At 43.9% G+C, this 15,267-nt stretch overlaps 1 protein-coding gene across 1 annotated transcript; it reads right to left on the bottom strand.

Moving 5' to 3' along the window:
- Positions 1-846: 846 nt before the first annotated feature.
- Positions 847-12,396, bottom strand: dact3b (dishevelled-binding antagonist of beta-catenin 3b). The gene is made up of 4 exons (XM_073491381.1): positions 12,094-12,396; positions 4,765-4,897; positions 4,277-4,387; positions 847-2,619 (listed from the first exon to the last, which is right to left on the bottom strand). The coding sequence occupies exons 1-4, from the start codon at positions 12,322-12,324 to the stop codon at positions 1,103-1,105; spliced, it is 1,992 nt and encodes a 663-aa protein (XP_073347482.1). The 5' UTR covers positions 12,325-12,396; the 3' UTR covers positions 847-1,102.
- Positions 12,397-15,267: the final 2,871 nt, after the last annotated feature.

Here is a 15,267-nt window from a genome sequence, read left to right on the forward strand (position 1 = left end):
AACACCTACAGCTGCAACATAAACATTAACAAAGCAGTAATATTCATCCAAAAATATAAGATATAATAATAATTAAAAAAAACACTCATAGGGATGATTTTATTGCACAGTGAGTACCTTTTAAATTTTTAGGTTGATTTAGTTGATAATACTTACAAACCTTTACACAGGTAAGGCTTTAAATGCAGGACTCTTTATTGTAGTGCAGTATTTTCACAATGTGTTGTAAGCACTTTTACTTGAACGTGCAATATGTGAATTTTTTGTTGAAAAGATTAAAAAAACTAAAATTATCAGCAGAATCTGAAGAAATAACAGGTTTGATGTTACGACATTGATGTTGTTGCAGAGCTATCTAATAAAGACAGCATGCTAACGGCCCGTCCCAGTACTAAAGCTCCTGTGCTAGCGGTGTGAACTCCACCACTGCTCCGAGCTCCCAGTCCAGACCGTAGATGCATGGCTAACTGAGCTAACTAGCCAGCTACAGTTGGCAGCAGTAAGCGGTTACTCTGGTGATATGCTGCCCCCCATTGTTTTGGAGTATGTATTTGCAACATGCCCAGTTTTTACATATTGCACCTTTAAGTAAAGACTGAAAAGTCGGTGCCTTTCAGAGAGCTCTGGTGTTAAGAAAGACTTGAAGCTTTTGATGTGATCTATTAGTCACGTCGACTCTACACTGCAGGAATTAATTAATCATAGATCTGTGAGTAATTAACTGTAAGGCCAACAGTCATCAAGAAAAACTGGCAGCATATTCAGCCATTTGGCTTCAATGCGGTCCATGTCAACTCAGTGTGACTTTACATCACATCAATTATCATCAATTAATGCAGGAAAATGCCCATTAGTCTGGTGTCTGATGGTTGTCGGCTACAAGATAAATTCAACTAGATACTACAGACAGATGATCTGTAGCAGATCTGAATCATTAATGTAAATGTCTCTCACTAAGAGCAAAGTGTAATTAGAGGTAGGCTGAGGATGAAGATGGATTGGTTAGTTAATATATGATCTGTGACCAAAAGTAGCAGCCACAATGTTGCTCTGACGATAGATTTCGAACACAGGAGTAACGGATATGAGTTTGACCTTTTCCTCATACAGTAGTCATGACTTTGAGGGACCCTGAGCGGAATCTGAGGATCTTCTTTTTGAGGGCATGTGAGGCTTTGATCTTGACAAAGGCTTTTGGTTGAGTGGGGGCGTTGGCAGTGGCCTGTGGTGAAGGTGAGGATGAGGAGGAGGTAGAAGCGAGGCGTGGTGGCAGCTGCTGTGGCCACACCAGCCCCCCGCTCTCATCGGAGTCACTAGACAGTGAGCTGGAGGCCGGGGAATACACCTCACTCATGCTGGACTCGGACTCTGCAGGGGCAGCGCCGGCGTAGCCCTCCTCTCCCCGACAGAGAGGTGCTCTCTCCTGAAAGTCTGGGTGCCAGCGCTGGCCGTGCTGCTGCTGCTGCTGGTGGGGGTAGTTGTGGGGTTGAGAATGGGGACAAGGATGACCATGGCGCGTCTTTCGAGGTGGTCGTCTCGGTGCCTGCCCTGCTAGGGTCTCCCCTTCGTCCTGGCTGAGCTCCAGGTTGGAGCACCAACGCCGGCTCCCGTTAGCGCTGTTGTTGCCCAGCTGGGGTCCAGTTACTTGGCCTTGGTTCTGAGCAGGATCCCCTCTGCCTTGGTGCCTCTCTGTGGTGCTGTACCTCCGCTCAGGCAGCACTCGCTGGCCCAGGAGGCTATTTTCAGACTGAGATCGGCTGGTTTTACTGCTTGATTTCTTGGTTCTCTGTCTCTCGTTGTGGTTCTTCTTTGAGGTTCTGGTCTTTGGGTGGTCAGGAGAGGTGATAGGTCGGTTAGACTTAGTCTGCTCTGGGTTGTAATGTCTGGGGGAGCGCACAGGGGCATGGCAGCCTTGTCCAGGGATATACTGAGCACTTACTAAATTATGTCTGTGATGAATAGGGGGTTGTGGATGTAAGTAATGCTGGGGGGATGGGGGTTCACAACACAGGTCAAGAGCCCCAACACCACAGTTGGGGTCCAGGGAGGGCAGAGGTGATGGTAGCCTCTCAGCCAGGGAGTGTGGCCTGGGCTGGGGGTAGGGCAGAGCCAGATAACAGTCTTCTTCCAAAGATGGGGCCTCTCCTCCACAGGCCTCCCCCTCCAGCAGGTCACAACCCCAGCCCTGGCCCTTGGGGTTTGCCGAAAGGTCAGCATGGAGCTGGAGATGGGGGTCAGGGAGGCGTTGCTCCGTGGTCAGAGAAGGAGTTCTCCTGTGTAGGGAGCTGTGTCCAGAGGCGCTGCAGTATGGGGGGTCGGGGCTCAGGGTGGTGCGAGGCTGACACGGCCGTGGTGCGAGGGTGAAACGCTGGATGAGACCGAGGATGTAACCCTCTACCCTCAAAGCCTGCTGGTAGTCCTCCTCAGTGACCTGCTCCTCCACAGGTTGCTGCTGCTGCCAGGCTTGGTTGTCTTCGCTGGGGTCCCACTGCCAGGAGTCCACTGCTGAGCCCTCCTCAGCAATGCCCTCCAGAGGTGGGTAAGGGGCGGAGAAAGAACGGGGCAGGGTGGTGCGTTGGACTGGGACATCCAGTTCTCCATTCAGCATGAGCGGGTCACCTATGAACAGAAAACAATACTGTTGTAGGCCAAAGTGCAGGGGCATGAATTTAATACTAAAAAACAAAACAACAAATCTGGGTTGCCTCTCTTCGACTTTAAAGGGAAATGATGGCAACCAGTCTCGGTTCATTCATCGTATGAAATTAGAGACTTACTCCAGAGGGATGGAGTAACTTTCTCTTCTTTCTTATCCTCTTTCTCTGAACGAGTAACTACTAGAATGCAGTAGACCTCACTTTTTGTGCTACGCTGTCTTGTAATGTTGTTAATTACACAGCTGTTATTCTTGATTTAGGAGGTTTCATTATATCTTTTGGATTTGTTTAGGATTTTTTGAACATAAGTGTTTGTTTTATGGTGTTGTAGTACTCCAGATCGGTCTCGAGACCCCTTTTTGAAGGTCTCGTCTTGACTCGACCACAGTCTTTCTCGGTCTTGTCTTTGTCTCTGAAAAAGAGGACTTATTTCAAGACCACAACTGCAGGGATATCACTGTGTTGACCAATTGTTTGATACATTCTGTACTTCATGTCATTTTGGAAGAGTTACCCAGAAAACCCAATGTTTGCACAAAAATGAAATTGTAACAGCTACTTAGTGTTTGTATTTGTTTGCTCATTGAACAAAGTAAAATACCCACACATAAAATTCACCTCTGCACTGCCTTTGATTGTTTTATCATGGAATATCTCATGGTGCATATTCCATGTTTATTAGTAAGTGTGCCATGCAGTGTGGGATTCACATCGGTCTTGTCCTGCCATGGTCTTGGTCTTGACTCGGCCTCAAACCCTAAAAGTCTTGGTCTTGTCTTGGTCTTGATTTATATAGTATTGACTACAACACTGGTGGTTTGAAATGTACATTTAGAAAAATCTATAAATAAGACACAAGCAGTAATGCATGATGAAGTGTCCTGATATAAAGAAATAACGTAAAAAGTTGATCAGTTACAGACTTGATTATTTCCAATATCAGTACACCTCAAAGTGTTTTGTACAGCATTTATGATGAATTTCCACCAAAAGAATTAAGAGAGGCCATGTTTAAATAATTACAAAGGTCATTTTAGTTGTTATGCAGTACTAACTTAAACTGTTTTGCCGGTGAATCAATTATGAACATAATTTTATACAGTATAAACCCCAGACTTCACTCTAGAATGTAAAGTAACTATATTTTCGACAAGATGTTTGGGTCTTCAAGCCTTGGTGCCAATTTTAAACAAACATTTTCATTTGATACACAGTAAAAGTTTATAAAACAGTGTGTGTATGTACTGTATGTATCTGTCTGAGCTGTTGCCGTGACTGCAGCTTGTTCTTTCCCCCCGTTCTCTGCTGCATTTCCTGATTTTCGGGCTCCATATTGCAAAACCCAAGTCCCTTTTGAAGAAATGTAATGTCAGATGTTGCATCTGGGTTTTTTTATGTTGCAAGAAAATAAATACCAGAGAAGAATAACAAATCATCCATCTCGTTTCCTTTTAGAAAAGGGAAAAGAAATGATGAATACATACTCTTGCTCATGCTGATCAAACAGATCAACATGCTTTGTTCTGCTTTACTTACACACAAAACAAGAATGTTTTATATGTGGTTGCTTTTTTCAAGGATTCTTGTGTGTATTTAAGTGTACCTCTACTTTTTCTTACCCACGGACTTTGGCCTGTCATTGGTGTAAGTCCAGGAGGAGACTGTCTCTGTGGGCTCAGTGGAACAACATCTTCCTTTTGGCGACTGACCCTCACTCGGCTCGTAGAAACCTAGGAGATAAAATTAGAGAGCGAGAGAGGAAGATGACTATCTCATTTGTCATAGCTCACTGATCATAAAAAATATGCAGCTGGATGCAGGCAACGTCTCACCGCATTTCACAAATAGGCCACAAAACAGAATTGCAAGTAACTGGAGCATGAACGAGCAATAAGAGCAGAAATAAATTACAAACTCATTACAGGGATGTTTCAAAATGCAAAGAGAAAGCATGAGTTTCGCCGTGTACAGCTAATAAATTATGGCAAAAATCTGCTCACTGGCTTTATTGAAAATGAGTAAACTACAAAGTGCACATGGAGAAAACTCTTGACTACATGCACGTCAGAGCTGAGATGAAAGAAAAGGTTTGAAACTGTGGACGTACCAGAGCTGGGCCGACTGTCGCCTGTGTCTCCTTGAGCTCCATCACAGGAGCCGTCGTCGGTGTCCATCCTCAGCTCTCCCACCTGCTGTTCCAGCGCCTGCATCAGGCCCCATGGGGAACTCTGAAGGGCACTCTGAAACACAAACACACACACACACACACTGTTTTCCTTTGTGTCTGAATTTGATTGGCCTGTTGAGAAGTAATTTTTAAGTAGACGGTAAGAGGCGACAATCAGCGATTACAACAACAAAGAGAAGAGTTCAAACAGTCCTCGTAACCAAATGACTGGGTTGCAGAAATGCTAATGACAGAAAGCACAGCTGTGATCGCTTCACTGCTTGTTTCTCCAGCTGTATGCCAGCTCTCATTTTGTTTGGCACTCAGATTACTGTCAGTCACCTGTTGAGAGAAACACAGAAAATGTGTATGCAAATGTGTTTTAAATAATGGGTAGATGGGTTGTATTTGAATAAAACATGAACAGAATCCAGCTATTGTAAGTGAATTAAACTGATGACTCAATTATGACCATTTGTATGAGTAGCAGTCACTTTATTTCCGCAGATGGATATTTCAATCTGATGACAAAGCATTTTTAATACTTATTGTGGTGTATGTACAAGAACAAACTGTCTCATCTAACAGGGATGAAAATGACCTGAATAGGTAAAAACATAAAATATCAAAACTGATAAAGACACAACTCAGATGATGTGATTTTCCTTCTCTAGTTCCTAAAATACAAACGTGGCCATCACTGGTCACCACTGTGAATCACTGCAGTACATCCATATCTGTCACTGGGCTATCCTGCGTAAGCAAACCTACAGTCACAACATGAATAATTCAAGGCCCGTGAAGGGTAGGGGGATGTTCTTTCATGTGGGTGGCGGGAGGGGGGCACATACACAGTCACATGCTATCCAGATATACAAATGTGCTTGCTAGACTGCACAACACACACACTCAACCTTGTGCTTCTATCTTTAACATGAGGACCCTCCACTGATTATAAACATTCCAGATACACAGAACGACTCCTTGTCTAGAGGACTGACCACAAAGACCTCATTCTGAAGGTCTAATGCTCAGAATTGGTTCTCATAAAGGCAGAGGTGCAGGAAAACACAGACACAGACACACACAGACACACAGACACACACACACACACACACACACACACACACACATACACACTTGAAATTGGACATGTTAGTTCAGCCAGTCAATTTGTGATGGTCTCATGTCGACATCATCTGACACACGTACTGACATCTGCAGACACTTGCACGCAAGCTTGTCCACATGGGTTAACACACACACACACGCACTCACACACACATTCTCTCTCTCACACACACACGCACGCACGCACGCACGCACGCACGCACGCACACACACACACACACGCACACACACACACACACACACACACACACACACAAAGGCACTTCATTTTGTTGGAGGGTGATACTGTTGACACCCAAAGCTCATTAAGAGCCTTCATTACCAGAAGATTGAGCATGTCCTCGTCACAAGGTGACACTTTTTACATTACAAACCTGCTATGATGGACCACCTGTCAGACAGCTGCTATAGTCGTTTGCACTTCCAGACCAACATTTCTGTGTCTGCGCCAATAAAACACTGCCTATAGGAAGGCAGGCAGGTCCTACTGTATGATGTGAAAACGTGCAAAACAGCTGTTGAGAAACCCTTTGATACGTCAGTCTGTTGGTTGTGTCCACCATTTTGGTCCAGACTGAAATATCTCATCTACTGATGGATTGCCAATATTGTCATTATTTTTTGTTTTTACAGACATTCATAGCGCCCACAGGATAGCCGACTTTGCTGATCCCCTGACTTTCACCTCCAACGCCACCTTCAGGTTGACCATTTTGGTTTTTAGTGACCCGTCTGACTGACTGTTGGATGGATTCTCTTGAGATTTGGTTCAGACATTCATTGTTCCCTCTGGAGGAATTGTAATCACTTCAGTGAACATCTCACCATGGTTACTGTCAGTGATGAAATGTAACTAAGCAGATTAACTCAAGGACTGTAAATGGTACTTTTACTTTACTTGCGTATTTACATTTCCTGCTACTTTATACTTCCGCTCCACTACATTTTGGAGGCAAACATTGTACTTTGATTCCACTACATTCATTTCATGATCAGAAAAATTGCTGAACATCAGATCCGATAAGAATAAAACACGAATAATTCAAGGACTGATAATTGATCGACCATAGTATACAGTATATACACATGTAAGTATATGTATAACTTACTTTACTTGTACTCTTGACTCTTAAGTACGCTTATTATCAGATATCCTGAGAATTTGACTCAAGCACTATTAGAATGGGTCACTTTCACTTTTACCAACGTAATAATTTAAAAGGATATCTTTACTTTTACTCAAGTCTGACTTTTGGGTACTTTTCATTACACTCGTCATTGTGAGCATGTTAGCGTGCACTCATTCCTGCCTCTTTAAATGTTCCTGAACCAAGTGACATCCACATAAGTCTTCCGTCACAGCTCAAGCTGTAATATGTCAACATAAAAATTCCTCCAAAACAGGACACCAGGTCTAGACTGCCGCTTAGAGTGAGCTTTTGGTCAGCCCGCCAATCAGTGCTTGAGCTCCGACTCCTTTGTCCTGCAGACTAAATGCGGTCATCATGCAAAGGAGCAATTGACCCAAGCTAACCTATGCATCCCACACAACCTCTTCACCCCAAACACTGTCGGCTCTTTTGTCTCGACGAGGGCGCTCATTGTCTCAGTATAAACAAAGCACCAGCATCACTACATCAATATATGTGGCAGAAGCGAGGAGTTGTGAGCTTTGTTTTAGCGACTGAAGAAAATATCTGGGAGGAGGGGACACTATTGGAAATCAATTAATCAATGATGCAGGTTCACACTATTGATTGCTCGCTGCCAAATGCACACACACCGAGGAAGCCATGGTGATGGTTATTAAATTATAATGCTGCAGAAAACAAACAAACCTTTGTGGACGAACAAACCAATCAAACACAATACAACATTTAGTAGTGTGGCTTTTGGAGCAGGTTCGTGGTGAAGTGGGGACTATTTCACTGGCTGGTCTTTGATTGCTCTCCATTATTAATGGTCTCACACTGGTTCCCTGACACCCTGCACACTGTATCATTACTGTTTTACTGCATCCTCTGCCCCAGGCTGCTGGGTGGGGGGATGGGGGAGACATGGGACACGGTGCAGCCAGCCTTACCTAGCCATTAAGCCGTTACACACTGGGTGCACGGCACATGAGGATCACCTGCTCTTTTAATAAAAGAAACTGACCAGCAGGTGAAACCAGGACAACACTGTGACTGATTAAAGGCGATTCACATGTTACATCTTCCTCAGAGACGGTTTGACGAGAGAATTTCGAGCGGGGAACAAATGAGCTTTTGGTTGTGCGAGAGAGGGCTGGTATAGAGACATTTCAGTTCTGCCATCCAAGAACAAGGCGTGACGTGGACTTTGGATTTAAAAAAAGAAAGCGGATTCTGATGTGTAGAACGGACCTCTAAGTCCCACCGGTTGAAGGGTTTTGAAACGATAACGCCAGGATATGAAAATCTATGGAACAGGGCACACAAGGCATGCAGCCGCACTGCAGGACCCTCTATAATTAAGGCGATGTTTTGACTGGCTCCACACAGAGAGGGCAGTGGGAGTCCGGAAACACACACACACACACACACACACACACACACACACACACACATGACTAAACCACTGATCCCTTCTTTCTCCAAATATACACAGACATTTTAAATGCTTCGTTTTAATAGGGTAAATTAAATTTTAATGAGAAATTCTAATTTGACAGAGGTTGAATTTGCACACACACACACACACACACACACACACACACACACACAGACAGACAGACACACACACACACACACACACACATGCACAGCGTGTTTACATAACCGTAGTGAATGGCATTCATTAGCCTGCTCTCACTCTGTCCTACGTGCACAGAGGCCTGTAGGCAGGGCAGCAGGGTGGGCTGGCTGTGAATGGAGTCTCTACAGAGAGAAGTGCACCAGGCTGTGCTCGACATGTGACTGACATTTGTGGACATAATGTCTGCAGACGTGTATTAAACAATCCAGTTAGTCTGCGTGCCTGTGTGTATATTTTCAGAAGCGAATTTACCTGATTGCCCGTACACATAAGCCAAATCACACACAGGCGTTTTTCTTCTGCTTTTTTATTTTTTACCTTTGTGTGGCAGAACAAAGCGGAGGAAACCATCCGGTGATCCACTCGACCGATCGCTCATTGCTGAGCAGACTAACTGCTCACTAATGATGTGCTACCGTCTTAACACAAGGACACACACACAACCTGATCGATGACAAACCGGAGGTTCAGCAGAGGCATGACATAAAAAAGCAAACCCTCCGGCAGACACGTGCACACAGTCCTGCACGAGGAAGGTGGCCGTTGTTCTCAAGCACAGACCTTTTGCATGTGCCCATAAAAACAAATATGCACACATAAGAGCCAGATCGATATATCGGCCTATCACAGATATCGGTAATGGGGTAAATGTTGCCACATAAGTACTGGTATGACAGCTTTTCTTTTTTTAAGATTATAATGCAGAAAGTATGGACGCCCATTTCCGCCAGGTAGAGAAAATAAGAAAAAAAGGCTTGATAAAAAAATAAATAGACTTTTTTGTCTGATGTTGTTTATTTCCAAACTGTTATATCCTGTCTGGGTTACATATCTTTGTCACAAATGTTTGATAACAACATTTGAGGGATCATTGCAAAAAAATGCGTGTACATCGACCGATTTATCGATATCAGAAAACTTCCTGATCGAGTATCTGCAATTAATAAACATCCCTTCACTTGTGAACACTGAGCGTTTCTACAATCGAACACTCCTTCACACAGTTGGATGTATGCATGCCACACACTCACATTCTCTTCTGCTCTCTCCAAACACACACAGTAGGTAGCTGGGAGGGAGGTCAGAGCTCGGTGCTTTCCCAGCTGCTGTCTGGCGTCCTACAGCTGTCAACACCTTCCAAAGCACACACTGTATGTCTCCAGGAGAAAAGGCCCCTCAGCCTCATCTGCTCTGGGGCCACATTTGTGTTTTCCGCCCCGGCAGTCCCATGGGTGACTTGTTTCTGTGTCACACCGTGAACCACACATTTTGGGCACCTTAACCTACATGCGAAGATGAGATTGGGGATGTTGGCTCGGACGCAGATGGCGAGCAGATATCATGAAGACTCAATCTGAGACTTCAATTAGAGTTCTGTCGGGCCAAAATATTCCCCGGAGGATCTCCCTTGTAATTACTCACACGCTTGGATGGGCACAACAGTTAATAAACATCGATCCACAGAGGCGTGGCACAGAAAATGAAAACGGGAAAATATGCGGGCCTGCGGGGAAACGCGTGTCACTCCTTCACTGGCTTTGAAAATGGCTGTTTCCTGTCAGCGTGCAAGACGAGGGGCCAAAGCTGAGAGGCGCTGACAGCTCCAGCAGCACCGAGGGATGGGAATTTACAAGACTGGTCTGTGTGTGCTGGAAAACGCTTGACCCTCTCGTATGGAGGACTGAAACTGCCAAAATCCAAAATAAATAAAGGTATTTCCACAAGCTTATTTATCTCTGTTTTTTTCGTTTTACATTTTTTTATACATTCATGATTCATTATGCAAATGAGACTGTGATTCAGAGCCAATCACAGCACGGTACAGGGCAGAAGTGTAAATAAATATGGTAATTAATACAAAAATAAATACAAACAGAATCAAATTAAAAACAGAAATTAAAATTCATGTCACATTTTATAAATGAATTAAACCTTTTTAATATTATTTTTGGTGCATTTAACGGCATACTGATTTATTTATTGAGCTGTTTCTTTATATATATATTTGATTCTGTCAGTCTCAGTCCTCCATACTCGTGCACTCCTGCTATAACTCATACTACATCTGTGAAATTAGTTTTGTAATAAGCTTAATCTTTCTTTCTATCAAAATCACACCACTCAAATTGAGTTAGGGATGTTGCACTTGAATATTTATCCTGTGACATATCTGAAGTTTTAATTTGTGCTTTGTGAATATATCTTGGTCCCCAGAAACAATGCGACACATTTCATTTGACTTTTACTGCTTATCCATGCACCCACATCCCAGCAACTCACTTTGAGTAATGTACAAAGCTGCTGATTAAGGCCAAAGTAGGTGCCCATATCATGCCATACCACACTGACGCCACCGATGCTCTCTCTGGGGCCTCGGTCGGCATCATTAGTATTCTGCTCCATATGCGCCTATTGTTAGGCCCCCCGACGGAGGAGGAGGAGGGAGGAGAGAAGGAGGTGTGAAGAGGAGGCGGCTGATTTAATTTCTTTTTCACCCTCTTTTAATAATGGCTTCCTATTGTAGCAATGTGGAGACAGCTTGCTGGCAGCGGCCAAACGCACACCAAACTCTCCAGCTACTAAAATCTAAACTCAAGCAGCAGTAGGGAAAAAAAAGAAAAGAAAAAAAGAAAGAAAGAAACACAGGCCATATAAAGCATCATTTACAGTGACGAGCGTGCTCAGCGGTGCGTAAAACTTTGCGTAACGCTGTCACGCAAACTTCGATTTGTCCTGATTAACCTATTTTTTAAATTCTCGTGGTAATCCTGACACCACTGCGTCACCGTGGCAAAAAAAATGCGAGAAAAAGCCGTCTCATCATTCATAGAAAGGCGATCGTGACATTAAAACGTTGGCTGCGACATCAACACACAAGCTGGAGGAATAATTCATCCCTTTATGATCTGCGGAGAGCACAAACAAGAGCTTGTTAAGTAGTAAAAAGCCACAAAAGTCCATGATGAGGGAACAATGGGCCATTAAATAGTCGGTCTGTGCCACAAACGGCGGCTGCTCCACCCCCTGATTTCGTTACCCACAGGCATAAATCTGAGCCCCGAGCACAGAAACGCACCACGTCCTTTCACACAGAGAGCCTATTAATCAAGTTGAGTAACTTTTTTTGCAGATAGAGGTCACCTCCGCACAAAAGCTGCAGAGTCCATCCAACGGTCAAGCTTGATCACAATGAGGAAACGCTGTGAAGATATTCAAAACTATGTAGCACTAAGGGATTGGGATAAAAAAAAAAAAAAAGAAAAAGGGAAAAAAAAGGGGGGGTTTTCGGTCCAGGGTGTGGTAAAACGGTGTGAGAGCTGCTGGAATCCCAACACGCAGTACGAGACAAGTCAAACTTCTTACCAGCTGTCGCCTCAGTGTCAAGTTTTCCTGCCCCCAGCTGCTGAAGCACGCCAGCTCTCCTCTGGAGCTGTCCTGGGGCAGGGGCTCCCCCAGAGCCAGCGCCCCCAGCACCAGGCACTCCTGCCTCTGCTTGCGGAGCTCCAGCTCGCACAGCCCGGCCAGGCTCGCCTCCAGGCGCTCCTTGGTCCGACTGCGCTCCACGGTCACCGGGAACGAGAACGCACGGTGCATGCCTCTCCAATCCCCGGCTGGTCTGCACAATAAAACGAATTATTCCGCTTCTGTCTTTTCTTTTTCTTTCTTTCTTTCTTTTTCTTTTTTTCTATCTCTAATTGGCCCAGATTTACGAGGGCGTTCGCAGGCTATAAAGGGCCATGCTGCATCCCTCTCCTTGTGATAGCGGGGTTGCCTTGGAGCGGCATGCTTGCCCGGACCATCTATGCGCTATACATTTTCTATTTCGCAGCTGTCAAACGCAGACACGGAGCCCCGCCCTCTGCGACCAGTCACGGCCAGAAAGAGGGAGGGACACCCTCCCCTCCACACATCCGATCCGAGCCGTCATTGGACGCGAGAGGGCTGGTGGGCTCGTCCCATCCCCCTTGATTCATTGCAGCGACGCCTCGACCTCACCCATTCTCCCATCTCGGCCTGGGACTAATGGACTACTTCAAGGGACCGTTATAGCTGGGCGTATAGTAAAACACTGGGATTTTATCATCCTGGGGCGATTTAAAGCCTCCGTGTAGCAACAGAGCGAAGAGAGGAACACACTGGTGGAAGAAAGAAGCTGTAAAAATGCAGTTATAGAGGATGCATTCACACCAGAGCAGCAACCCAGATGCAGTTGCAAGAAATAGAGTGCGTAATTGAATGGGAGTGTGGAGCCACATCAGTGAAATAAGTAGGCTAGGATGCACACAGCAGGGAAATAATCATATTTAGTCTCAAAATGTTGCAGATCTCTATCATCATCAAACAGGCCTACTGTTTGTGTTTTGTTGATTGTCACTTCATTATTTATTTAATCAAGTTTGTGTCTTCAGCTGTCCCCCAGATGCATTTCTTCAACATGCAGATGTGAGAAAATCAGAAACATGCAAAATAAGTTTGGTTTGAATTATGAATGATGCGACACTGATCATATTCCACATGTCATTTTGTGTGTCGGAAGCATCAATCTTCTCTCCAAAAACAATGAACAAAGCTAAAGAAGAAGAGTTGTTGTTGCCAGTCTGCCAATCTCCTGCCAGTGTCCTGCTCACACTGTAAAGAGAGCACACACATGTATTTCAGAGGGCAGGTCTGGGCTCATCTCTGCTGTAGGATGAGTATAATGACATCAGGTTATGTGCATATATTGTGTTTTCACCATGTTTTTCTATGTGAGATGCTCTGATGGCGTGATGATTGCGACAGTGGTTTCTCTGGTGACACGCTGCCCTCTATTTGTTTTGAGTATGAATTCTTACATATTGCTCCTTTAAGTTTGTCTCTTGTTTCTTATTGATTTAGTGATTTTTGGATGTTACGTGCTCTTGTCTGTCCTGTTTTCTGACATCAGGGACCATGTTGGAAACAAATGTTTCCACCATGACTTGTTGTCCCTTGGATCCATTGTCGTCTATATCAGGTCAATCAAACCAGTCAATCAATCTATGTATGTGCGCCTGATATATGCAGTTTAAAAGGTGTGCTTCATAATCTAAATTTAGAATCAGGCATAGGTTTTTTATGTAATTTCATGAAAAAGCAGTGAATGTACTTTACACAGTGTTAGTAAATGTCTAAATTCTGTACGTGCACATCTCAGTTGTTTCAGGGCTTCATATCATCCTCTTCAGCCTCAGTGACGTGGGCTGGCGTCATAGTTTTCATCTGCATTCACTTGCTGAGTTTATTTAAATGTACTACAAGGAGTTTTGAACTGGTTATGTAACAGCCTCAATTTAATACAGATGCCTCTACTTACATAAGCAAAGAGACTATGAGTGAGACGACTGGCTATTTCTATATAAATCTTATAGTTAAAGGTGCAATATGTAAGAGCTGGCATCCTGTTGAATTTATACTTACATACTTAACAAATGGGGGGCATCATATCACCAGACTAACTAGCTGCTGCTAGCAGGCCAGTCTGGGAGCTCAGGGTACCTGGAAAGTATCGGTATTTACACTGCTAGCACAGGAGCTTTGGGCCAGGGCTAGCTGGTTAGCATGCTAACTTAAGTAGATATCTCTTGAACAGATTACATAGACGTGATCATGTCAAAACTGTGATTTCTTCACATTCTGTTGAATATTTATAGTTAATCTTTTAATGTTTTCAACTAAAATTCGTACATAATGCACCTTTAATGCCTGTCAGGAGGTCGGATTCCGACTTACTTGGGTTGGATGAGTCATAAGAATAAAACTATTTTGTATGCCAGAGTACTGAGTGCTCTGTAGTCTGGTCACGCGCTAAAACTTTACTTTGTTTCACCATCGTCATCTTTTGTCCACAGGGGGCCGCCAGAATAAATATGAAATTTCCTTGTAGCAGCTTTAACATAAAGACAGTGTTAGTTAATTTATGCAAGTGTAATTAAAGTGAGACAACAGGGAGCCACATGAATCCTCTGGACACACTGCTCTGAACATACAGCAGGTTTGTGGGAAGCTCGTGCTATACGTACAGCTCCCAAAATAACAATGCTTTCAATAGCTAGCATCAATATTTTAAAGCCTTTTGATTTGATTTTACTTTTTAAGTGCACTAAGGGATGAATATTTCATCCTGTTTCCTCTGTGCTACTCCAATGTAAAGTGTCCTGAGGTCAGACATACTGGATCTTTAAGGATAGCAACTGAAACCTTAAAGCACCCCTCCAGTCTAAACTGTGTTCTTGTTAGAAGTGGGCCTACGAGCATGATCTGTGACGTCAGGAGGAGACATCTTGTCTCCAGCAGTGTTTGTATATTTATATATTCTGGACATTTTAATGAGGGGGAAGGAGCAGGTGCCATTTTAAGAATTTTAATGTGCTAATTATATGTTTTTAGACGTACACATTAGAGAATTCTGATGTATGCCTTTAAATCTCTTAAAGTCTTTAAATATATCTACATGAGAATCAGTCAAAAATTTCACGGAAATACGTGTGATTTGTCAAAAATAAAGAAGCAACGCTG

The sequence above is a fragment of the Pagrus major genome, chromosome 2 (genome assembly GCF_040436345.1).
Source record: "Pagrus major chromosome 2, Pma_NU_1.0".
NCBI classification, from domain to species: Eukaryota; Metazoa; Chordata; class Actinopteri; order Spariformes; family Sparidae; genus Pagrus; species Pagrus major.